At 35.0% G+C, this 26897-nt stretch overlaps 1 protein-coding gene and 2 non-coding genes across 3 annotated transcripts in view; 1 reads left to right on the plus strand and 2 right to left on the minus strand.

The window, feature by feature from the left end:
* UBE3A (ubiquitin protein ligase E3A) overlaps nucleotides 1–20419 on the plus strand; it is a 124523-nt gene extending 104104 nt beyond the window's left edge. The window contains exon 10 of the mRNA XM_058542253.1: nucleotides 19922–20419. Coding sequence (XP_058398236.1) covers nucleotides 19922–19946 — 25 coding nt within the window. The 3' untranslated portion in view covers nucleotides 19947–20419. The remainder of the gene's footprint in view (nucleotides 1–19921) is intronic.
* LOC131406682 (small nucleolar RNA SNORD109A) lies at nucleotides 19288–19353 on the minus strand. The gene has a single exon (XR_009220308.1). It is a non-coding gene; the product is annotated as a small nucleolar RNA SNORD109A (small nucleolar RNA).
* A 4871-nt stretch (nucleotides 20420–25290) lies between the features above and the next one.
* On the minus strand, nucleotides 25291–25357 carry LOC131406680 (small nucleolar RNA SNORD109A). Its single transcript, XR_009220306.1, has one exon. It is a non-coding gene; the product is annotated as a small nucleolar RNA SNORD109A (small nucleolar RNA).
* Between the last annotated feature and the right edge of the window lie 1540 nt (nucleotides 25358–26897).

Here is a 26897-nt window from a genome sequence, read left to right on the forward strand (position 1 = left end):
AGGTTATTTTCTTCTGCCTTGCTGCTCTTAATATTTTTTCTTTGTCATTGACTCTTGCCAGTTTTACTATTATATGCCTTGGAGAAGGTCTTTTTGCATTGATGAAATTAGGAGTTCTATTGGCTTCATGTACTTGCAAGTCCAGTTTCTTCCCCAGGTTTGCGAAGTTCTCAGCTATTATTTCTTTGAATAAGCTCTCTGCTCCTTTAACCTCTTTTCTCCCTGTGGAATACCTATAATCCCTATGTTGCTTTTCCTAATTGAGCTGGATATTTCTCAAAGAATTTCTTCATTTTTAAAAAATCTTAGCTCTCTCTCCTTTCTTCCTGATGCATTTCTATATTTTTTACCTTCTAATTCACTAATTCTGTCCTCCATACGGTCAGTTCTATTTTTTATGGTTTCTAGATTATTTTTATCTCATTAGTTGTGTTCTTTATGTCCAGATGTTCTGTTTACTTTTTAAAAGAGCTTTAATCTCTTTGGTGAAGTATTCTTTCTGCTCATTGATTTTATTCCTCAGTTCATTGGACTGTCTTTCTGAGTTTTCTTGTAACTCATTGAGTTTCTTTATGACAACTGTCTTTAATTCTCTGTCATTTAGATTGTAAACTTCTGTGACTTCAGGATTGGTTTCTGGAGATTTGTCATTTTCCTTCTATTCTGAAGTTCTACTGTCATTCCTCATGGTGCTTGATGAATTGATCTTTTGCTGGTCTATTCGTGGTAGTATCAGGTCAGAGATTCCACCTATCACTGCTGGGGGGTCAGGAGCTGTGTTTGCTTATCTTGCCCCATCTGCCGGTAGTTGTGCCAGTAGGGCTGCCCTGCATTTGTGCAGGCTGGCCACAGCCACTCAGCAGGTTGTGTTCATGTGGGTGGCAACCCTGTTCTTGATGGGTGGTGCAGGCAGGGCTTCTTTGCTTGTTGGGTGGGTTGTGCACGCACAGCCAGGGCCACTGCACTCAGCTGGGGACCAGCTGAGCTGCTGTGCTAGGTGGGAGGGGCACTTTGTTTCATGTGGACTGGCACTGTGCTCACAGGCAGTTCATTTGAGTTGCTATGCTTGGTGGGCAGGGCACCTTTGCAGGGGGTGAGCCACCACCACTCTGTGGGGAGCATTTGCAGGAGTTGGGCTGCCATGGCATAGTGGGTGCTCCCATGGACCGGGCTACCACTCCAAGAGCATTTCTGTGTGGTTCAGGCTGCCCTTGCCTCCACTCACAGTTGCACTGGCTGCTATGTGAGGATCCATGACCTGGATTGCTGTCACTGGGGGGGTGCTTGTGTCTGCTCACCTAGTTCCACTGCTTCCTGTGGATCCAGTCCACTCACCTTCATATGTATTGCTGCATGGATCTCTCAGGCATCCTGCTATGCTGTTTAGGGAATCCTCTGTTGGGTAATAAATGTCTGTTTAGTTGTGATTCAGAGAGGAGAGACAAAGGGAATAACTCACTCCATCATGATGCTCTCATCACTCCTCATTTTATTTTCAAATTAAAAGAAATTTGGTTTTGCTCCCAGAATTTGGGACCACTTTCAGAACACTAGGTTACCAGTAAGTTAGCAGAACATATAATTCAGTGGCCACACATGACAAAGAATATGGACTTTCAAAAATGATTTAGAAAAGTCACTAAACAAACAAATAACAACACACAACAAGCAGCAACAACAAATAATAAGGTGGAGGGAGACTCTGATTTCCAGAATGGCCACATTATAATACTCAAAACGGCCAGTTTTCAAAAAAATTATACAAGCCATTCATAGAAAAAGATTAATTAATAGAAAATACCTTTGAGGAACCCCAGCCATTAGACTAAGTAGACAAATATTTTTAACCAACTGTCTTAAATATGTTCAAAGAGCTAAAAGAAACTATGGACAAATAATTAAAGGAAACTAGGAAATGATGTCTCTCCAAATAGAGAATATCGATGAAGAGAGGGATATTATAAAAAGAAACTAAATAGAAATTCCACAGCCAAACAGTACAATAAATGAAATAAAAAAATTGCTACAGGGATTCAAGCAGGTTTGAGCAGCAGAAGAAAGAATAAGTGAACTTGAAAATAGATCAATTGAGATTATCCAGTCTAAAAGGCAAAAATAAAAGAGTAAAGAAAATGACCAGAGCCTAAGAGACCTGTGTACATCACAACCACATGGGATTTATGCCAGGATTGCCAAGATGGATCAACATATGACAATCAGTCATGTAATATACCTCATTACTAGAATGAAAGGAAAAGATACATAATAATATCAATTAATTTAGAAAATAATTTCACAATACCCAACCTCCTTTCATGATAACAACACTCACCAAACTAGGAATAGAAGGCAACTTACTTAATATATTAAAGGGCATTTAACAAAAACCCACAGCCAATGTATACTCAATGGTGAAAGACTGGAAATTATTCCCTTAAGATTAGAAAGGAGACAAGGACAGCTGCTTTTTCACTTCTATTCTATATTGTACTAGAAGTTCTATCTACAACAATTAAGCAAGAAAAAGAAATAAAGATATCCAAATTGGAAAGCAAGAAGTAAAATTATCTCTATTCACAGATGCCATGAACTTTTATATAGAAAACATTGAAGAATAAAAAAATACTAGAGATATCTATTAGAGATATCTATTAGATATCTCTATTATCTATTACAGATAATAAATGAATTCAGCAAAGTTGCAGACAACTAGATCAGCATGCATCAATCAGTTTTATTTATACACTGATACACAATAAACAATCCAAAAGTTAAATTAATGGAACAATTCTGTTTAAATAGCATCAAACAGTATGAAATACCTAGGAATAAATTTAACTCAGGAGGTACAAGACCTATATACTGAATATTACTAAACATTGCTGAAAGAAAGCAAAGACCTAAATAAAGGTAAAGGTACCTCATGTTTATGCATTGGAAGACTTTATATGGTTTAGATAGGAATACTACCCAAAATGATCTACAGATTCAATGTAAATGCTATGAAAATCCCAACTACCATTTTGGCATAAATGGAAAAGCCAATCTTGGAATTCATATAGAATCACAATAGACCCCAAATAGGCAAAACAATCCAGAAAATGAAAAGCAAAGTTGGAGGATACATACTTCTCAATTTCAAAACTTACTGTAAAGCTACAGTAACTAAAATAGTGTGATATTGGCATAAAAATAGACATATTATCAATGGAATAGGATTTAGAGTCTGAGATAACCACATCCACCTCTGGTCAATTGATTTTGGACAAGCATGCCAGACCATTTAATAAGTCTCTTCAAGAAATAGTGCTGTAATAACTGAATATCTACATGTAAAAGAACAAAATTGGACCTCCTACTTCACAGTATACACAACAATTAACTCAAAATGAATCATCAACCTAAATGTACATCTAAATCTATATAACTCTCAGAAGAAAACAGGAAGAATTCTTCATGACATTGAATTGTGCAGATGCACAAGCAACACAAGAAAAAACAAATTGGACTCATCAAAATTTAAAAAATGTTGTGCATCAAAGGACACTATAACAAAAGTGAAATGAATCCCAAAGAGTGGGAGAAAACATTTGCAAATCATATATCTGATAAGGGTTTAGTGTCCATAATATATAAAGAACTTTTACATTCAGCAACAAAAGGACAAACAACTTTAATTTTTAAAGTCAGCAACACAAGGACAAACAACTTTAATTTTTAAAGTCAGCAAAGGACTTGAATAGACATTTCTTCAAATAAGATATACAAATGACCAACAAGCACATTGAAAGATGTTCAACATCATTAATCACTAGGGAAATGCAAATAAAAACCACAGTGAGGTGCCACTTCACACCCCCTAGACGGCTACAACAAAAAAGTGGAAAGTAACAAATGTTGGTGAAGATATGATGAAATTGGAACCCTCATCCATTGCTGGTGGGATTGTCAAGTGATGCAGTCACTGAAGAAAACGGTTTGGCAGTTCTTCAATAAACTAAACATAGGATTATCATGTGACCCAGCAATTCCACTAAGTATATACCAAAAAAAAAATTGAGAGAGATATTCAAACATAACTTGCACAAAATTGTTTATAATAGCGGTATTCACAATAGTCAATTGGTGTTTATCCAAATGACCATCAACTGATGAATAGATAAACAAAATGTCACATAGCCATTCAATGGAATCTTTTTGAGCCACACAAAGAAATATAGAACTGATACATGCTACAACATGAAGAAACCTCAAAAACATTATGCTAATTGATGAAGCCAGACACGAAGGTCACTTACTAATTCAGTTTACATGAAATATCCAGAATAGGTGAATCCATAGAGAAAGAAAGCAGTTTCGTGGTTGTCAGGGACTAGGGGAAGGAAGAATTGGGATTGACTATTTAATGGGTATGGAGTTTCCTTTTTGGGGTGATGAAAATGTTTAGGAACTAGGCAGAGTTGCTGTTGCACAAAATTGTGTATTACTAAATGTCATTGAATTTTACACTTTAAAATGACTAATTTTATGTTATGTGAATTTTACCTGAATATAAAAAAGATAGAGATTGGCAGAGGGGATTAAAACAAACATGATTCAATAATATGCTTTCTTTGAGAAACTTACTTCAAATATAATGACATATGTTGAGAGTAAAAGGATGAAAAACATATATCACACAATTTTTTTACAAAAGGGGCTATATTAATATAAGATAAAGTATATTTCAGAGTAAACAAAAATACAACAGACAAAGAGAGACACTATATAAAGATAAAAGAATTAATCCATCAGGAAGACATAATTATCCTACTTGTATATGCACCAAACAACAAAGCCTCACATACATGATGCAAAAACTGATAGAACCAAAAGGAGAAACAGACAAATCCAAAATTGTAGTTGGGGACTTTAACTTCCACTCTCAGCACTTGATAGAACTACTACACAAAAAATCAGCAAAGATGTAGGAGAACTGAACAGTACCATCAACTAAGTCTAATAACATTTATAAAACAACAACACAGAATGGTCCTTCTTGTCAAGTTTCCATGGAATATTCACCATATGGATTATATCTAGACCATAAAACAAATCTCAACAAATTAAAAAGAATTGAAATCATACAGAGTAAATTCTCTGAACAAAATGGAATGAAACTATAAGTAAATGACAAAAAGACAACAGAAAGTCTATAAAAACTTTGGAAATTAAGCAACAGAATTCTAAGTAATCCTTGGATCAAAGAGAAAGTTTCAAAATAAATTTAAAAAAAACACATAGAACTCAATGATAATGAAAATAGAACATATCAGAATATTTGTTATGCAGCTAAAGCAGTGCTGAGATGGAAGTTTATAGCACTAAATGTTTACATTAGAAAAGAGAAAGGTCACAAGTAATCTTAGTTCCTACTTAAACTAGAAAGAAGAGCAAAATGAACCCAATGCAATAAGAAAGAAGGAAATAATAAAGAGAAATAATGAAACTAAAATTTGTTATGCTTCCTCTGGAACCAGGGACCAGAGTCCCACTCTGAGAATGTGGACTTCCATCTTCAAGACTGCTGCCAAGGAAAGGAAGGGAGTGGGGCGAGGGCAAGTAACAACATCACAAAGCTTTCCTATCCCTCTAAACTTGCCTTTTTCTTGATTCAACGCCTGCTTCGTTGCTGTAAACATTTGACTATTTTACAGAATTCTGGGAAAGTTTATTCTGACAAATCTTGCTCTTTATTTTTTAGTGTTTCTGTAGAGCGACGGGTCCTTGGAGCTATCTACTTTGCCATTTCCCTCTCCATTTTTTAAGGATAATCTCATTGGATGCAGAATTGGAGGTGGATGGGCTTTTACTTTCAACATTTTAAATATTTCATGCCATTCCCATATTGCTTGTATGGTTTCTAAAGTGAAGTACAATGTATTTCTTATTTTTGTTTCTCTATTTGTGTTTTTTTCTCCTCTGGCTCCTTTCAAGATTTTCTCTCTGTCTTTGGTTTTGGCAGTTTGAATATGACATGCCTAGTTGTAGATTTTTTTCTTGGCTACTTATTCTCCTTTATGTTCTCTGAGATTCCTGCATCTTTGTTTTGGTGGCTACTATTAATTTTGGAAAATTATCTGCCATTATTACTTCAAACATTTCTTCTACTTCTCTCTCTTTCTATTCCTACTGGTATTCCAGTTAAGGGTACGTTACACCTTTTGTAATTGTCCACAGTTCTTGGAGATTCTGTTCTGTTTTTAAAATTCTATTTTCTTATTGCATTTCAGTTTGAGTAGTTTCTATTGGCATATCTTCAACCCACTGATTCTTTCTTTACCCTTGTTCAGTCTACCGATGAGCCCATCAAATGCAGTCTTCATTTCTGTTACAGTGCTTTTTATTTCTAGCATTACCTTTTAAAACTTTCTTAGCATTTTGATCTCTTTGCTTACATTACTCATGTGTTCTTGCATGCTGCCCACTTCTTCTGTTAGAACTCTTGTTATATTAATCATAGTTACTTTAAGTTGCTGGTCTGATAATTTCTAATCTCTGCCATATCTGAGTATCATTCTGATGCTTGCTTTGTCTCTTCAGACTGTGTTTTTTCCTGCCTTTAGTACACCTTGTCATTTTTTGTTGAAACAAAACATAATATATTGAATAGTAGGACCTGAGATAATAAGTCTTTGTGTGAGATTTTATATTTATCTGGGTAGAAGTTACGCTATGTTTAATGTTTGTTGTAGCTGTAGGTGTCAGAAGCTTCAATATCCTCTAGTGTCTTTGTTCTGGTCTATCTCGTTGTTTTTGGTTTTTCCTAGAAATTTCTTTTCAAACAGAAACTGTGTCTTGTACCTCTTTCAGTTGTAATCCACTGCTGTTATACTGGAGACCAGTTGATGTGGTAAAGTTAGGGAGGAGAACTGTTCTATAATCTTATGATTAAATCTTCCTGAGCTGTGATTTTAAGAAGAGTGAGTTAGCCTATTTTTTTCTTCCCCTATGTGAGACAGGGAGGCCAAAAGGGGCTTTAGCCATCCAGTTGCTTTTCCCTAAATCAGACAAAGCTCAGGGAACATAGTTCCCCAGAGGGCAGGCTGCTGCCATGGGGTACAGAAGGCTCTGCAAGTATTTCAAGATGGCTACTTTTCCCTAGGCATATTTTAAAATGGTTGCTTTTCACTTCCCCATGACTGAAGCATGAGGGGATTTTTCTGCATCTTTAGTGTAAGAACCTGTTGGGGCTCCTGGAGGTAAAGCTCACAAAAATGTGGGAGTCCCTTAAGACTGGGCCCTCAGTAGCTTTTAACTTTCCACCTAGTAAACACTCCAACAATTCATCAATTATTATTTAAGTGTTCCTACTAGTTTCTGGTTTCAGCAGTTTCTGCTCCTGGCAAGATGTGATTCTCTGTATTTGCCTCTCTCTCCAGCTTTTGGGTGGTGGTTTGCCTTATGATCTCAATTCTCTGGTTAGTCTAAAAAGAGTTATTGATTTTAGTTTGCTCAGATTTTTTTCTCACAAGGATGGTAGTGATGATTTCCAATCTCTTTATATGTCAGAGCAGAAACTCTAAGTCTGTAGTTTTCTTTTCTTGTGATGTCTTTGGTTTTGGTATCAGGGTAATATGGGGCTCATAGAATTAGTTATGAAGTGTTCCTTCCTCCTCTCTTTTCTTAAAAGAGTATGTGAAGGGTTGGTATTAATTCTGTAAACATTTGGTAGAGTTCAATCTTTTAAACTATAAATGGTCCATTCTCATTTTTCTGTTGTTTCAGTTTTGATAGTGTGTTCCTTTCAAGGAATTTGTCCATCTCATATAATTTATATATATATTTTTGACATTCATTGGTTCACAATATTCCTTTATATTTTTTTTTTATTTCTGCAAGGTGAGTATTGACATCCCCAGTTCCTTTTTTTATTTTAGTAACTTGAATCTTCTCTCTTTCTTTCTTGCTCAGTCTAGCCACTGATATGTCAATTTTATTGATATTTCCAAAGAAACAACTTTAGTTTCATTAGTTTTGTCTATTGTTTTCCTTTTCACTATTTCTTTACTTCCATGCTAATTTTTATTATATCTTCCTTCCACCTATGTTGGGTTAAATTTTCTCTTCCCTTCCTGTTTATTATGGTGGAAAGTTAGACTATTGATTTGAGATCTTTCTTCTTTTTAAATATAAGCATTTGCTGTTATAAATTTCCCTTTAAGCACTGCCTTAGCCACATCCACAAAATTTTGGTATGTTGTTTCTTCAATTTCACTCATCTCAAGATATTTCTAATTTCTCTTGTGATTTGTTCTTTGACTCTTCGGGTTTTTAGGAGTGCATTATTTGATTTTGACGTCATTGTGAATTTCCCAAATTTCCTTCTGTTATTGACTTCTAACACAATGTCTATGCAGTTGGGGAATATGAGTTGTATGATATCAATTCTTTTTTAAATTTTTTGAGGTGGCTTTTATAGCCTAACATATGATCATCCTGGAGAATGTTCCATGTGCACTTGAGAAGAATGTGTATTCTACTATTGTTGGGTAGTCTATTTGACAGATGTCTGTTAGGTGATGTTAAGTTTTCTGTTTCCTTCTTGATCTTGCTTAGTTGATCTATTCTTTTGTTCAGGCTTTATGGAAGTATAATTGACAAATAAAAATTTTATATATTTAATGTTTACAATGTGATGGTTTGAAATAAGCATATATTGTGAAATTATTACCACAATCAAGTTAATTAAAACATCCATTACCTCATATAGGACCTTTTTTTTTGGTGTGGTGAGAACACTTAAGATCTACTGTCTCAACAAATTTCAAGTGTACAACACAGTAGTAACTTTAGTCACCATGTTGTACATTAGACTCCCAGAACTTATTCATCTTATAACTAGAAATTAGTACCCTTATACCAACATCTGTCCTCCTTCCCCACCCCATATTTGGATAGTTCATTGTTAGTGTATAGAAATGCAATTGATTTTTGCACAGTAATACTGTATCCTTCAACTTTACTGAATTTGTTTATTATTTCTAACAATTTCTTGGTGGAGTCTTTAAGATTTTCTATATAAGACCATGTCATCTGCAAAGAGAAATAATTTAACTTCTCCTTGCTAATTTTGATGACTTTTATTTCTTTTTCTTGCCTAATTACTCTCGGTAGAACTTCCTGTATTATGTTGAATAGAAGTAGTCAAACTGGGCATCTTTGTCTTGTTCCTGATCTAAGATGAAAAGCTTTCAACTTTTCACCATCAAGTATTACGTTACCTGTGGACCTGTCACATATGGCCTTTATTATGTTGAGGTACATGCCTTCCAAACCTAATTTTTTGATAGTTTTTATCCTGAATAGATGTTGAATTTTATCAAGTGCTTTTTCTGCATCTATTGAGATAATCATATGATTTTTATCTTTTGTTTTGTTAATATGTTATACTACACTTATTGTTTTGTGCCTTTTGAATCATCCTTGCATCCCAGGCATAAATCCCACTTGATCATGGTGTATAATTTAATGTGCTGTTGAATTTGGTTTACTAATGTGTTTTTTTTTTTTTGTTTGTTTTTTGTGAGGAGATCAGCCCTGTGCTAACATCCGCCAATCCTCCTCTTTTTTTGCTGAGGAAGACGGCCCTGGGCTAACATCTGTGCCCATCTTCCTCCACTTTATATGGGACGCCGCCACAGCGTGGCTTGCCAAGCAGTGCGTCGGTGCGCGCCCGGGATCCGAACTGGCAAACCCCGGGCCGCCGCAGCGGAGCGCGCGCACTTAACCGCTTGCGCCACCGGGCCGGCCCCACTAATGTGTTTTTTTTTAAAGAGTTTTTGCATCTATTTTCATCAGGGATATTGGTCAGTAATTTTTTTTTTCTTATTGTGTCCTTATCTGGCTTTCACATGAGGGTAATGCTGGCCTCATTAAGGGAGTTTGAAAGTCTTTCTTCCTCTTTATTTTTCTGGAAGAGTTTGAGAAGGATTGGCATTAATTCCTCTCTAAATATTTGGTAGAATTCATCCATAAAGCCATCTGGTCCTGGGATTTTCTTTTTTGGGAGGTTTTTGATTACTGATTCAATATCCTTACTCATTATTGATCTGTTCAGATTTTCTATTTCCTCATGATTCAGTCTTCGTAGGTTGTATGTTTCTGGGAATTTATTCATTTTTTCCAAGTTATTCAATTTATTGATGTATAATTGCTCATATTAATCTCCTATGTTATTTAATATTTCTGTGATATCAGTTGTATTATTTCCTTTTTTACTTATGATTTTATATATTTGAGTCCTCTCTTCTTGGTTAACCTAGATAAATATTTGTCAATTTTTTTATCTCTTCAAAAATCAATTACTGATATTGTTGATTTTTTTCTATTGTCTTTCTAATGTCTATTTCAATTATTTCTGCTCTAATCTTTATTATTTTCTTCCTTCTGCTAACGTTGGGCTTAATGTCCTTTTTCTAGTTCCTGAAGCGTAAAGTTAGGTTGTTAATTTGAGATCATTCTTGTTTATTAATGTAAGTGTTTATTGTTATAAATTTTCATCTTAGAACTGCTTTTGTTTCATCCCACAAAATGTGGCTTGTTGAGTTTCCATTTTTGTTTTTCTCAAGATGCTCTTTGATTTCTCTTTGGATTTCTTCTTTGACCCATTGGTTGTTCAGCAGTGTGTTAATTTCCACATATTTGTGAATTTTCCTTTGTTCTTGATTTCTAATTTGATGCCACTGTGGTTGGAAAAGATACTTGATATGACCTCAATCTTCTTAAATTTGTTAAGATTTCCTTTACTGCCCAACATATGATCTATCCTGGAGAATGTTCCATGTGCACATGAGAAGAATGTATATTCTGGTGCTGTTGGATTAAATGTTCTGTATATGTCTGTTAGGTATATTCGGCCTATGATGTTTTCTGAGTGTCCTGTTTTCTTATTGATTTTCTGTTCAGATGACCTATCTACTGTTGAAAGTGGGATATTGAAGTCCTCTACTATTATTGTATTGCTGTCTATTTCTCCCTTTATTTCTGTTAATATTCGTTTAAATATTTAGGCACTCCAAAGTTGGATGCATATGTATTTACAATTATTATATCCTCTTGATAAATTAATCCCTTTATCATTATATAGTTGACCTTTGTGTCTGACCAATTGTGACTGAATGTCTGTCTTATCTGATTTAAGTATAGCCACTCCTCCTCTCTTTTGGTTACCACTTGCATGGAAATTCCTTTTCCATCCCTTCACTTCAGACTACGAGTGCCCTTAAAGTTTAAGCGAGTCTCTTGTAGGCAGCATATAGTTGGTCTTGCTTTTTTTTTAAATCAATTCAGCCATTCTGTGTCTTTTGATTGGAGAATTTGAACCATTTAATTTTGAATAATTATTGATAGGTAAGGACTGACTCTTGCCATTTGGTTGTTTTCTGACAGTTTTGTAGTTCCCTTGTTCCTTCCTCCCTCTCTTGCTGTCTTCCTCTGTGATTTGATTTTTGTGGTGGTGCGCTTTTATTTCTTTCCCTTTATTTTTATGTATCTACTAAAGTTTTTTCTTGTGGTTACTATGAGGCTTACATAAAACATCTTATTGCTATAACAATGTATTTTAAGCTAACAACTTGCCTTCAATCACATATAAAAACTCTATACTTTTAGTCCCCCCCACATTTTATGCTATTGATGTCATACTTTGCATATTTTTATATTGTGCATCCATTAAAAAATTACTGTAGCTATAATTATTTTAAATTCTATTGTCTTTTAACTTTTATACTGGAGTTAAAATTGATTTATGCACCAACATTACAGTATTAGAGTATTCTGAATTTGACTATATATTTACATTTACCAGTCAGTTTTATATGTTTTTATGTTGTTTCTTAGTGTCTTCTCATTTCAATTTGAGGAACTCTCTTTTAACTTTTCTTTTAAGGCAAGTCTAGAGGTGATGAACCCTCTCAGCATTTTTTGGTCAGGGATTGTCTTTATCCCTTCTTTATTTATGAAGGAATGTTTTGCTGGGTATAGTACTCTTGGTTGGCAGTTTTTTATTTGAGCACTCTGAATATATCATCCCAGTCTCTCCTAGCCTGCAAGGTTTCTGCTGAAAAATTAGTTGATCACCTTATGAGGGTTCCCTTATATGTAATAAGTCACTTTAGTCTTGCTGCTTTCAAAATTCTCCTTTTGTCTTTGACTTTTAGCAATTTGATTACAATGTATCTGAGGCTAATCTTCTTTGAGTTTATCTTGCTTGGGTTCCTTTCTGTATGTCCACATCTCTCCCAGATTTGGAAATTATTCAGCCATTATTTCTTTAAATAAACTGTCTTACGCTTTTTCTCTCTCTTCTCATTCAGGGACTCTAATGATGCATATATTTGTTAGCTTGATGATGTCCCATAATTCACATAGGCTTCCTTCACTCTTTTTTATTCCTTTTACTTTTTGTTCCTTTTATCAGCTAATTTCAAATGATCTGTATTTGAGTTTGCTGATTCTTTTTTCTGCAGTATTGCTGTTGAAGCTCTCTGTTGAATTTTTCAGCTCTGTCATTGTATTCTTCAACTCCATGATTTATTTGGTTTTTTTTTGTGGTTTGTATTTCTTTATTAAAATTCACGTTTTGGGGCCGGCCCTGTGGATTAGTGGTTAAGTGCGTGCACTCCACTACTGGCAGCCCAGGTTCAGATCCTGGGCGCACACCAACGCACCACTTCTCCGGCCACGCTGAGGCCGTGTCCCACATACAGCAACTAGAAGGATGTGCAACTATGACATACAACTATCTACCGGGGCTTTGAGGGGGAAAAAAAAGGGAGGAGGATTGGCAACAGATGTTAGCTCAGAGCTAGTCTTCCTCAGCAAAAAAAGAGGAGGATTAGCACGGATGTTAGCTCAGGGCTGATCTTCCTCAAACACACACACACAAAAAAACAAAAGAATATCTTTAAAAAAAGAAAATCATGTTTTGTTCATGCATTGTTTTCCTGATTGTGGTGAGTTATCTATTGTGTTCTCTTTTAACTCAATGAGCTCCTTTAAGATGATTATTTGGAATTCTTTGTCAGGCAATTCATAGATCTCTATTTCTTTGGGGTCTGTTACTGGAGCTTTATTGGTTACTTGAGATTTATTTGTTTATTTATTTATTGCCTGATTCTTCCTGATGTGTGTAGCCTGCATTGGCATCTGTGCACTTGAAAAAGAAAACACCTCTTCCAGTCTTTCCAGGTTTTTGGCAGGGAAAGACCTTCTCCTGTAGGTTTCCTGAGCTGAACTACCTAGGGAATTTTAGTAAAACTAGGTTAGAGCAAGATCATGAGGCTGTTACTGGGTCTGCAGTGGTATTTGAAGTTGGCGTGCCTGTTACCAGGTGTTCTGGCAGGCATGGATCCTGTCTGGTCCCTGGCGGGAGGGGAATGTCTCCAGGACCTTTTTCATTAGGGCTGGCACTTGAAAAGTGTTCAGAGTTGGGTCCACAGATGGCAGGCCTGCTACCAAGTGTGTGGAGAGGTGTGGCTCCCAACAGGTCCCTGGGAGGGCTCCCGCTATGTCACTGTGTCAGCAGGACCGGCACTGGACCATGGGTGAGAAGGGCTGAATTGAATCCAAGGGCTGCTTCAAGGTCCACATCTGGGACTGAATTTTGCCGGTCTGACTCTGGAGGCATATGTCAGGTGTCCCTTGCCAGGTCCCTGGGCAGGTAGGACTGCTCCCTGACCACAGCTGGTAGGGATGGGAGTCAGGTTACAGGACCATTTCAGAATTTGTAGTCAGACTAAGGTCTGTGGGCTTACCTCTGAGGTGATGGATGGGCATGTCTCCTGCTGTCTCTGGGTGGGCAGGATTGCTTGTAGACACGGCAGGGAGGGGATGGAGCTGAGTTACAGGGCTGTTTCAGGATTTGCTGTTGGACTGAGGTTAGCTGGCCTGCCTCCTGGGACACTAACTGGCATGTCTTCTGGTGGGTCCCTAGGCTGACTGGACTGCTTGCAGAATGTGATGAGGAGGAGCTGGATCTGAGTCACAGTGCCATTTCAGGATCTGCTGTTTGATTGAAGTTGGCTGGTCTGCCTCCAGGGACACTGGCAAGTGTGACTTCCAATGAGTCTCTGGGCTGGTAGACTGCTCATGGATAGTGGCTAGGAGAGGCTGGAGTTGAGTTACAGGGTTGTTTCAGGTCTCCAGGTGTGCAGATGGGTGTATTTCCAGCTGGTTCCCTTGGCTGGCAGGACTGCTCACAGAATGCATCTAGGAGAGACTGGAGCCCAATTATGGAGCCATTCCACTATCACTGGGGACATGCATGGGTGTGTCTCCTGCCAGATCCCTGGGCTGGCAGTACCGCTTGAAGACCAGGGCTGAGAGCAGCTAGAACTGGGTCATGGGCCTCTTCAGAATCCACAATCAGAACCAAAGTCTGTGGGCCTATTACCTAAGGCACAGGCAAGTGTGATTCCTCCCATGGCATATGGTGCTGGTGGCAGGACCAAGGCCAAATGGGGCTGTAGCCGAGTCCACAGGGGAATAGAGCTCTTTCAAGTTCTGTAGCTGGGACCATAGTTGGCAAGTTAGCCCCTGGGAATAGCCTGCCTTCTCAAGACAGCCCTCCCTGGTCTTGAACCCCACTGGCATTTCATAATCTCCAGTCTGGATCTCAAAGCTCCCACAAAAGCCACTTTTTTCTGTGAATGACTGCCAAATTGTTGATCCAGAGGGAGGATACAAGTTGTCTTGCTGAAATCACTCTGTTCTATCCATTATTGAAAATTGGATTTTGAAGTCTCCAACTGTAATAGTTGAATCATCTATTTGTCCTTTCAATTCTAGCAGTTTTTGCTTTGTGTATTTTGAGCTTTGTTGCTCAGTGTATATATTAATAATTGTTATGTGTTTCTTATCAATTGATCATTTTATCATTTAAAAATGTTCTTTGTCTTTAGCAACAATTTTTGTTAAAGTCTGTTTTGTCTGAGCTACTCCAGCTTTATTTTAATTGTAGTTTTCATGGAATATCTTTTTTTACACTTTTACTTTCAACCTATTTGTGTCTTGACTCTAAGGTATACCTCTTGTACACAGTGTATGGTTGATCTTTTTTTTCACCTCCTTAATTTGGACAATCTCTGCCTTTTGATTGAAGTGTTTATTCCTTTTACATTTAATGTAATTACTTATAGGGTAGGATTTATGACAGCCAATTTGCTATTTATTTTCTATATGTCGTATGTGTTTTTTCCTGTATTTATCCATTATCTTTTTTTTGTTTAATAGATATTTTCTGGTGTACCATTTAAATACTATTGTTTATATACAGGTGTACAAGATATATATATATTTTAGCAGTTGCCCTGAGAATTCCAATTAACATCATAATTTAAAATAATCTAGATTGGATCAATAACAACCTAATTTCAATAGTATACAAAAACTTTGCTCCAATATAGCTCCATTCCCTCCCCTCAATTTGTATTATTATTGTCATACAAATTACAACTTTTTACATTAAAGACCATTAACACAAATTTATAATTAAAATTGTTTTTTAAATCAAACAGGAGAAAAAATGTTATAGACAAAACACATTTATATTTTGTTTTTATATTTATCTATTTAGTTACCTTAACTAGTGCTCTTTATTTCTTCATGTGGATTTGGGTTACTATCTAGTGTCTTTCTATTTCAGACTGAAGGAGTCCCTTTAGCAGTTTTTGTAGAACAGGTCTTATAGCAAAGAATTATCTTAGTTTTTATTTGGGGATATTTTAATTTCTCATCTTTTCAATGATGGTTTTGGTGGATATAGAATTCTTGGTTGAGTTTTTTCTGTCATCACTTTCAGTATGTCATCCTATCGCCTTCTGATCTGCATGGCTTATGATGAGAAGTCAGTTTTTAAACTTACTGAGGATCACAGATATATGCTGAGTCATTTTTCTCTTCTTCAAGATTTTCTCTGGTTTTTCTGTCAACATTTTGACTATGATGTGTATAGATATGGATCGCTTTGAGTTTATCTTATTTGGAGTTTGTTAATATTCTTGGATGTGTAGATTAATGTTTTTCATCAAATTTGGAAGGTTTTTCAAATATTTCTTTCTCCTTTCTTTCTTCTCCTTCTAAGACTCCAATTTATGAGTACATCAGTGTGCTTGATGATGTCCACAGTTCTCTATACCTCAGTTCATTTTTCTTCATTATTTTTCCTTCTGTTCCTTCTGTTGGATCTCAATTGACCTATCTTCAGGTTTATTGTTTATTTCTTCTGCCTGCTCAAATCTGCTGTTGGAAGTCCTTTTATGTAATTTCAATGTTAGTTATTTTATTTTTTAGGTACAGAAATTTTATGTGGTCATTTCTTATAATTTTTATCTCTTTATTGATATTTTGCATTTGGTAAGACATCATTATCACACTTCCCTTTAATCCTTTAGACATGCTTTACTTTAGTTCTTTGAATAGATTTTTAATAGCTAATTTAATGTCTGTGTCTATTAAGTTCAACATTAGGCCTTCCTCAGGGATACTTTCTATTGTATTCTCCTTTCCTGTGTATGTGCCATACTTTCTTGTTTTTTTTGCATGTCTTCTCATTTTGTTGTTGTTGTTGTTGAAAACTGGACATTTTATATATAATGTGGCAATTCTAGAAATTAGATTCTCCCATTCCTAAAATTATGGTTGCTGGTGTTTGTTGGCATTGCTGTTTGTTTTAAAAATGATTTTCCTAAACTAATTATGTAAAGTCTGTATTCCAAGTAGTTGTGGACACTGAACTCTCTGCTCAGTTATCTTAGTGGTCAGCTAATGCTTGAACCAAGATTTCCTTCAATGACTCCAATCAATATATCTCTCACCCTTTGCTAAGAGGCTTTGTATTTGTGTGTGTTGGGATTCACATTTAGTACTCAGGTAGTTTACAACTCTTCCTTAGCTTTAACCTCCTTCTTGCACAGATCTTCAAGGAAAGTCAGAGGTAACCAAGTAGGACCTTATCAGGTGTTTCCTGTGCAGGCATACAGCTCTGCATATGTATATAGCCTTCTAGAACATGTTGGAGCTTTTCAAAGCATCTTTTGGACATCTACTTTCCAAGATTTTCATTTTTAGTTTTTTGGTCAGCTTCTTGTTGACCCCATTGCTATCATCACTTCAGGGTCATGTCATACTCAACAATTTCCATGAATTCTTTTCCACAAATTCCTTGGGATTGGGCTTACCCCACTAAGTGAGCTCTTAGTCCAAAAAAATAAAAATCCTATGAATGGGTCTTTTCCAGGGAGTTTCCAGAGAGGTCAACTGGTGATAATTCTCTGGAGGGGTTTTTTTGAGGATCGCCAAGGCTGTTCTTCCTCCCCCAGTGGCTGCTAGCCTACTATTTTCAAGGCTGCCAAAGTGCTGAGGAGAAAAGTACTGGAAGTGGGCATTTTAAAATGCCACGAAGCTTGCTGTTCTTACTGAGAAGCAAGCATTTTTCTTGAATAGATGTTCTTTGGAATTTTGTAAATCATTGGTTAATTTCCAAAGTTCTGAAAAATTAATTTTGACCATTTCTCTCAGGGTTCTTGTTAATTTTATGGAAGAGCAGATTTTTGGAGGTTCTTACTCTGACTTTCCAGAAGATTGCTCTTCCTATATTGATTGATCTTTAAATGTTAAACCAACATTGCAGTCATTGTATTAAGCCCACTTGGCTATGAAGTATTTGTATATATTGTTGGAATTAATTAATTAAAATTTTGATTAGAATTTTTTAAATTTATGCTTTTATTGTTGTATGGTTTTCTTCTTAAAAATATTTTGTCTATTTTTCCTTCACAGAGTAATGCTGTCCATAGAGAATTAGTTGGAAAGTATTCTCTTCTTTCAAATTTTCTAGACTATTGTGTAGAACTGGTATTATTTTTCATTTCATGTGAAGCTATATAGACCTGGAGTTTTCTTTGTGGGAAGGATTTTAACTACAAAGTTAATTTATTTTACTGAAACATGGTTGTTCAGATTATCTAATTCTTCTTGATTGAATTTTGGTAGTTTGTGTTCTTCAAGCATTTTTTTCCATTTCATTTAAGCTGTTAAATTTATTGGAATATTTTTTTCATAAAGTCCCCTTATTATCATTTTAATATCCATAGAATCTCTAATGATGCCCCTCCTCACATTTCCAGATATTGGTTATTTGTGTCTTTGCTATTTTTTTTCCTTAATCAGTCTGGCTAGAATTTTATCAATATTATTATTCTCAATTGATCAGTTTTCAATTTCATTCATTTTTCCTTACATACATATTTTTGCTTTCTATTTTATTGATTTTGCTCTTATCTTTGTTGTTGCCTTTCTTTCTCTTACTCTGGGTTTAATTTGCTCTTTTTAAAGTTTTTTAAGGTGGAAAATGAAGTCATTCATTTGAGATCTTTCTTGTTTTATACTATTGTCATTTTAGTGCTATAAATTTTCCCCTAAATACAGCTTTAGCAGCATCCAATAAATTTTGATATGCTATGTTTTTATCTTTATTTAGTTCAAAATACTAATTTTCTTTTTATATCTTCTTTGACCAACGAATAGGTTAGAAGTGATAATTTCAATTTTCAAATATTTGGAGGATTTTCAAGAGATATTCCTCTTATTGATTTCTAATTCTATCCCACCGTGGAATTAAATTAATATTAACCATATTAAATGGTTCATTTAAACCATTTAAATTTATCAAGATACAATTTATGGCTGTTTCATCATATGAAGAATTCCAAAGGCCCAAGGGGCTGCTTATTTCTATTCTCTGATGTGCTATTACTAGTTACAGCTATTCTATCTGCAAAAAAGAAAAAAAAAACAAACAAAAAAGCATTGAAAGAAAGAAAGTAAATATCAACTGAGAAAAAACATAAATAATAATCATAATGAAAAACACAATTTGGTCCCATTGTTGTATAACATGTGTGTCCTATATTCCCTTATAATTTGCCAATATTACTGACACTAATAATCCACGCTATAGTCATTTGGCCACTTTTTAATTTATTTCTATATGTGTTTCTATATTCAAGCTTTCACTCAAATACTTCTCCACAGTTAACAACAAATAGTTCAAGATAAATGAAACACCAAATCTGCCTTTAATGTGAAACTATAAGTGTGAAGTCTGCCTAATGAAGCTATTATGAGAGTGCAATTTGACGAGAGAAGGGAAGGGCATGTGCATAGAGGCACTGTGAAATAACTGAGGAGGTAACTACATTAAACCAATTTTGAAAGTCTTCTCTTTTTATGACAGGGCATTCAGCTGGACATCTGACTGCTATCTGGAAATAATCTTTAGGAATCCTCAGACAGTTAGGCTCACATTGATCTTGATAAGGCAGTTCTTGACAAATTAGTGTTTCTAAACTAGAGTTGCTTTCCTACAAAGTTGTTATTTGTATTAAGAAGACAAGGAACACTTCAGCTTTAGTTTATTGAAGTTGGTAATACGGCAACCTCATAAGCTTCTGCAGAACTACTTCTCTCTATGGGGATGGCACAGTTTGGGATATGGCAATGTTGACACACACAAAAATTAGTACAGAATAAATAATGTGATAGGAATTGATTTTCAAGATTTACCACTTAGATTATTGGAGCAAAAAGTGATCAACAACAAAGCAACACCTCATATAAACCCTCTTTCACTAAAACCACTATGGATAACTGTATGAATGTTCATCAGAAAATTAAAAATAGAACTACCATATGATCCAGCATTCCACTTCTGGGTATTTATCTGATGAAAACAAAAACAATAATTTGTAATCTTTTTTTTTTTTTTTTGCTGGGGAAGATTCACCCTGAGCTAACACCTGTTGCCAATCTTCCTCTTTTTGCTTGAGGGAGTTCATCCTGAGCTAACATCTGTGCCAATCTTCCTCTATTTTGTTTGCAGGTCTTTGCCACAGGATGGCCACTGATGAGTGGTGTAGGTCCATTCCTAGGAACTGAACCTGGGCCGCTGAAGTGGAGCACACTGAACTCAACCAGCAGGCCATGGGGCCAGCCCTCAAAAACAATAGTTTGAAAAGATGTATGTACCGCTATGTTCACTGCAGTATTATTTACAACAGACAAGATATGTAAGAAACCTAAATATCCATTGATAGATGAATAGATAAAGAAGATGTTGTATATATAAACAATGGAATATTACTCAGCCACAAAAAAAGAATGAAATCTCGTCATTTGTGACAACATGGATGGACCTAGAGAGTATTATACTAAGTGAAATAAGTCAGACAGAGAAAGACACATACTATATGATTTCACTTGTATTTAGAATCTAAAAAACAGAACAAATGAACCAAAAAACCAAAACAGAAATAGACTCATAGACACAAAGAACAAACTGTTGGTTGTCAGAGGGGAGGGGGGTTGAGGGACAGGCGAAATAGGTGAAGAGGATTAGGAGGTACAAACTTCCAGTTATCAAATAAATGGGTCATTGGGATGTGGTGTGTGGCATGGGGAATATAGTCAATAATATTGTAATAACTTAGTGTTGTGACAGATGGTGGCTGGATTTATCATGGTGATCATTTCATACTGTATAAAAATATTCAGTAACTATTTTGTACACTTGAAACTAATATAGTATTGTATGTTAAAATTCAATAAACAATTAATTAATTAAAGAAACCTGCTCTCAGCAACTTTGTTTCTCCTCAGTACCTTAAGCAATATTTCTTCACTTTGGAGCAATAATATTACTGCCAAGAGCCCATCTGCTGATTGTATCACTAGATCTAACTTTATATTTTTATTCAATCTGCACTTACAGTTCACTTCTTTCTTTAATATTTTGTCTCCATTAATATTAAAGAACTTTTAATTTTTCTATTTAGGGACAACAACCTATATTTCTATTCCATAAAAAAGTTAGCTAATCTCTCTAGATAAAGGAGTCATATCAGTGCTTTCCTGCCATATGTGTTTTTCCAATTTTCTCTTAGGTCTGCTTAGCCAAACCAAGAGCATTATTACCTACACATCAGTCTCTATTCCATCATGCCTACTTTGCCACAGTCTTTCAATCTGATTATCATTTTTTTGTAAGTAAGAAAGTAAGTATATAATGAGTTTACCACATACTGGTCTGGAGAAATGACCTTTGATTTATCTTCACACAGACAGTATACTTAGAAAATATTGATGTAAGATAATTGTGAAACATTGTGTGCAAAGAGACTTTAACCTGCTATGTTTACTGGGAATGCTTGACCTGTGGGCTCACCTCAGAGTTGTGTAAGCCATGATTGATGTGGAAATCTGAGTCAACATGACCCTAACCATATGTATACAAAGCACACTGGCAACCAGATATTCTTGCTTGTCTGTGTCCAGTTCACAAACACACTTACACACACAAACATGCATCTCAGCTTTCATCTGAATAAGCTATAAAATGTTCATAGGGTGGTTGGTACAAAACAAAAGTGTGTTTATCAGTAGGTATTAGACCTTTCAATGAGATAATAATAATGTCCATGCTGTATATCCCATTCTGCACACTTTTATAAAGCTAAGTAAACATTATGCCAGATTAAAATTCTTTGTTTCCTGTGTGATTAATTTACTACTTCAACCTAGGACCATAACTTGCAGCTTTATATTTATTTTCTTATTTGCATGCATAGCCAGCACTAAGGTCAAAGAAATAAAAAGAAAAACCCATATACCAAATATAAATCTGCTTAAATTATCTGGAAAGAGATACACACAATACCACAATCTTAAAAATTCCTACTATGGAACCTATGCTGATTAATTTCTTCATATTAATACTTTTTTATCAGTGTAATCAATTTTGCCCTCTCATTGTCATCCTTGCATTAATTATCAGAATATAACTTATTATTATTAATAAAAATTTAAACCTGTATGATTTATCCAGACAATGTCTTTTTCAGAACATCTGAACCTTAGTACACAAATTTTGCTTTACAATTAATAATAGTATTAAAGAGATAGGAAATGAAAAGCTATCCTGGTATGGCTGTCAATGTTAAATGTTACTGTAAATTTTTTTTTTTTTGTGAGGAAGATCAGCCCTGTGCTAACATCTGCCAATCCTCCTCTTTTTTTGCTGAGGAAGACTGGCCCTGGGCTAACTTCTGTGCCCATCTTCCTCCACTTTTTATGGGACGCCGCCACAGCATGGCTTGCCAAGCAGTGCATCGGTGTGTGCCCGGGATCCGAACTGGCGAACCCCGGGCCGCTGCAGCGGAGCACACGCACTTAACCACTTGTGCCACCGGGCCGGCCCCGTTACTGTACTTTTTGACTTACTGAAAATATCTGAGAATACTCTTGACCTATCCTGAAGACATCAATCAGTAGGCCCCAAGTAACACATGATCTACTAGACACTATTCCTAGGAAATGTATTATATAATATTTGGACTAGTTTCATGGGATGTTTTTAACATTCTATTGAAATACAATATATATGTAGAAAAGTGCATCCACTAAAATTGTACAGCTCAATAAATTTGCACCATCCAAACACAGCAACTAATCAACACACAGATCAAGATACAAATACTACAAGCATTCCAGAAACCAGCCAGATGTTTTATTTCCATGACTATCTCCCACATAACTTTCCATGACTAACTCATTTTCAGAGCATAGATTAGTAAGTGTACAACAGGTATGGATGAAGCAATTTCAAAATGAAACTGGCATGTATGAAACACTGCATCCACAGTGATAAATGCTAATGTAATGATAACTGCAAATGGGATATTTACTAAATTCTACCATACCCTGGGCCATTATAGACAAACAAAATTATTTGAAAGAAATGAAATCAATTCAAACTATGTTTTCTCATCATATGGTATTAAGTTAGAAATCAGTAATAAAAATCAATAGAAAAATCCCAACTGCTTGGAAATTAAGCAATACCCTTCTAAATAATCCATACTTCAAAAATAAATTAACATGGAAATTAGAAAATATGTTTATATTAGTAGTTGCAAAATGCCATACTTGTGCTCATGCAGCTGAAAAGTGCTTGCAGGGAAATTTAGAATGAAAATCAATATGTTATAATTGAAGAAAGCTGAAAATGAATAAATTATATTTCATAAGAAGCTAGGTAAAGAAAAACAAATCAAACTCCAAAGAATATAAGGAAAAATTAATGAGATTAAGAGCAGAAATCAGCAAAATAGAAAGCAGATATACAATAGGAAAAACACAAAAATTAGTAATTTGAAAAAAATTAATATGATTGAAACCCCCCTAACAAGATTAATCAAAAATGAGAGATAACACAAAATGTTAATATCTAAAAGATATGCAAAATAAGAAGAGCATATTACTAACAAACTTACAACAATGAATTTGATATTTCAAATAAAACGTTCATTTGATTAGTAATAATCTTGAGCAAATGATGCAGCCACAAAGAGAACGAAATGATATAATTCCATTTTTATAAACTTAAAAAAATCAAGTAAAATATCAGATATATTTTCAGAAGGAGTAGCCTTTGGGGAGAAGAGGCTAAAGCTGGTCATGAGAGGGTTTTATTATGCTAGTCATATTCTGCTTCTATGTCTGAGTCTTGTACTATTATAAAGTAATAATATGGCAGTTTACTGAATATATGTTATGCATCAATGTGCTGTTATACTCTCTGGATTGAGATAATAGCCCTGATTCCATGTGTCTGTGAATCTACTAATGGTAACAAATATACAAATAGGGGTTTGTGAGAATATGCTTTTTAAGCGAAAACTTGCCCCATTGTTCCTGCTATCCATTTACCTGATCAAAAGTTTGTTAATAATTGAGGTTCTAGAGTTCATTTTAATATCTGCCTGAGCTAATTTCCTCTTTGATCTATGATTATTTTTTAGTTGTCACTCAGCTCTTTATAGCTATCTTTTATGGTTCTAGAGAATAAATATAAATAAGTAAACGATATGTAATAAATGAATACAAAAATAAGTACTATTTGATAAGATTTGTGACAGAACTTTGTCAAGAAAAAAATTTGCCCATCCTTGGGAAATTAATCATTAGGTCCCAGGTAACACAAAAACTTCAACATAGCTTGCCAGGAAACATACGGACTACTGTTAGTGAAGCACATTTCAGGTTTTAGTACGATATAATGATGCCATAGATGATATTTCCATATGTCTCCATTTGATACCTCTAACATAAAATCCTTTTTTATCCCAACACAATATTGAAAATTGAAATATTTTGTGTTTTAAAAGAAACATTGCAAATTTTATGATATAAAAACTTCATGGTCTTAGAGAGATCTAATGAAACTTCACATACAACTTCCCATGTTGCAAAAATGAGAAACAACTAATTCATGTTGATCCTCAAAACTTAAAATAAAAGTAGAAATGTAATACAGTGTGACCACAAAGACCTTAGGAATCATAGAATCTCTATTCTGAAATCCCAATAATTAAACAGATGAAGAAAATCTGATAATATTTTGGCACATTTGGCTTTCACTACAACAATTTTTTGATCCAATATAAGATTGCCAAAAAATTCTCTAAAATTCTACATTTTTCCATCAAAGCAGAAAAGAGTTAAAATGAAAGAAGAAATTGTAAGGATTCAATAATGTAGACAACCTTGGTGAGGGTCTCAATGAGGGAAAGGACACATCATTAAAATATTCTCAAATAAGCCTCTGAAAATATGAACACAGAGACCTCAGGACCTGGCACAGAGCACATGACGTATGAATTTCAAAGGATTTTGGTATAGCTACTCACCCCTATTCTCTGAAGTGGAAGACTTGATTCCTGCCCTTCTATCTCAGCAAAACATGACAGAAAGAAAAGCAAAGACAGAGTTTCAGAAAATATTCAATACTAAAAATAACAAAGAACTAAAATTGGTTTCATTGTCTTTAATTAATATAGGCATGCAGTATTCCCTTCTTTTACTCCAACATGAATGAGACTTTCACACCCATCACAGTTGCTTGTCCCCTTCATAACTCAACCTTTTTCATTTGCTCATTCATTATTCTAGAGCATATTTCTTATATACAAGTATCTATCTACAACTCTTTCTTCAAAGTGAGCAAAATGAAGCAAGTCTTGGAGAACTGATCACATCTAAAGGTGTGTATTGCCTTATAAGTTAGGACACTAATGCCCTGTTCTTAGAGAAAGAAAAAGCATGCTAACAGTGGTATTGTATTGTCACTGAGGGGTCACCAAATAGAGCCAGGCTCTGAGAGTCTTATTTGTCCTATTATAGGGCTACTCATCTGGACCTCAGATTGACATCTGGAATGAGTCCCTCAGCATCCTCAGACAATTGTGCTCATCATTGATCCAGATAAGCCCCCTCCCAACAAATAAGCATTTCCATAGCCAGGCTTATTTTGTGCAGGCTTATCTACTACATTATAAATAAAGAACAGTAAATGTACAGAAGATATTTTATTTAGTACCTGAATAATGGAATTCATATATTTAGCATGAAAAAAACGTGACCCTGGATTGTTGTAATGAAATTAGATAAAATCTATTGGGAAAATTAAAAAAATCTTTTAATCAACTAAAATTTTAAAGAGTATATGAAGTAGCAAAAATAATATATAGTATGATTACAGTACAAATATAAGTAGAAACATCTATGTTCTGAATGTTCCAATAAAGATAAAAAATCAATATTTAGCACACTTAGATTTCATTACAAGTTTATTTTCCTCTAATACAAAATGGTAAAAAAAGGAAATATGGCAATAATTTCCCAAAATTATATGGTTATTGAAAAAGAGACTTTAAAAAGGAAAGAAACAATAAGGAGGATTTCTTGAACCATATAGGGACACTTACAGGGTAAAATATCTATCATAAAAATATTCTCCTTGAGCATCTGAAAGAATAAACTTATAGACTTTGAAGTATTGACATTGCTGGTTATAAAATACATAATTTCCAAAACCCCAGGGTAGCTGCTCACCTTTCTTTCCTGAAAGTAACTTGTTCATTTGAAAGAACAATAACTTGTTCTAGCTTTTGACCTGCAACAAAACATCACAAAAAATAAATCAGAACACCCAATGCATTAAATTAATTAAAAATAAAGCATAACATTGGTTCCATTTTAACTAATCATACAAGTAGCCCTTGCCACAAACATCACAGTTGCTTGGTCATTTCTTACCTTTGTCATTTCATTTATTCACTTGTCTCCTCTCTGAATTCTTTACTTTGCAAATAGCCAATAATCCTCTCTACTGAGCTATGGAAATAAGTGACACAGTAGTTTGCTCTTGAATGGAAAATTCTAAAGTTATATTCCATCCAATAAAGACTATGAAAATACCTTGTGATGTGAAAAATACCCTGTGATGTGAAAAATGCAAGGTACGTGCTATGGGTATTATGAGATTATTGAGGAGGTCATCAATTAAGCCAGTTCCCAAAGTGTTGTCTTATTAGAAGGCCATTTAGCTGGACCGCAGCAACCTTAGATACTTGTGCTTATCCTTGATTCACACAGGACCACTACCAACCAATAAACATTCTTCGTACCATATTAATGCTCTTAACAACTTACTACTTGCATTCAGCTTACAGTGGAAACCAGCACAGGTGGACATTTGACTTGACTTTAGGGAATCTGGTTATAATGGCAACTCCAGAAGCTTCCCAGGATCCTTCCGTCTAGAGTGATACATGAAATGATATTGCAGTGGGGTAGTTTTCAATGCTGATATATTTACTTGATATCATAGAAACAAAGAATCGGGAGCTAACTGTGAACGTGGGTTATATCACTTAAAAGTTTATTTAAAATTTGTTAGGATCTATCTGAAAACAGTGTACAGTATGATACTCCTTTCATCTGATTGGTCTAGAGTCCTT

Source organism: Diceros bicornis, chromosome 5 (assembly GCF_020826845.1).
Source record: "Diceros bicornis minor isolate mBicDic1 chromosome 5, mDicBic1.mat.cur, whole genome shotgun sequence".
Lineage (NCBI taxonomy): Eukaryota > Metazoa > Chordata > Mammalia > Perissodactyla > Rhinocerotidae > Diceros > Diceros bicornis.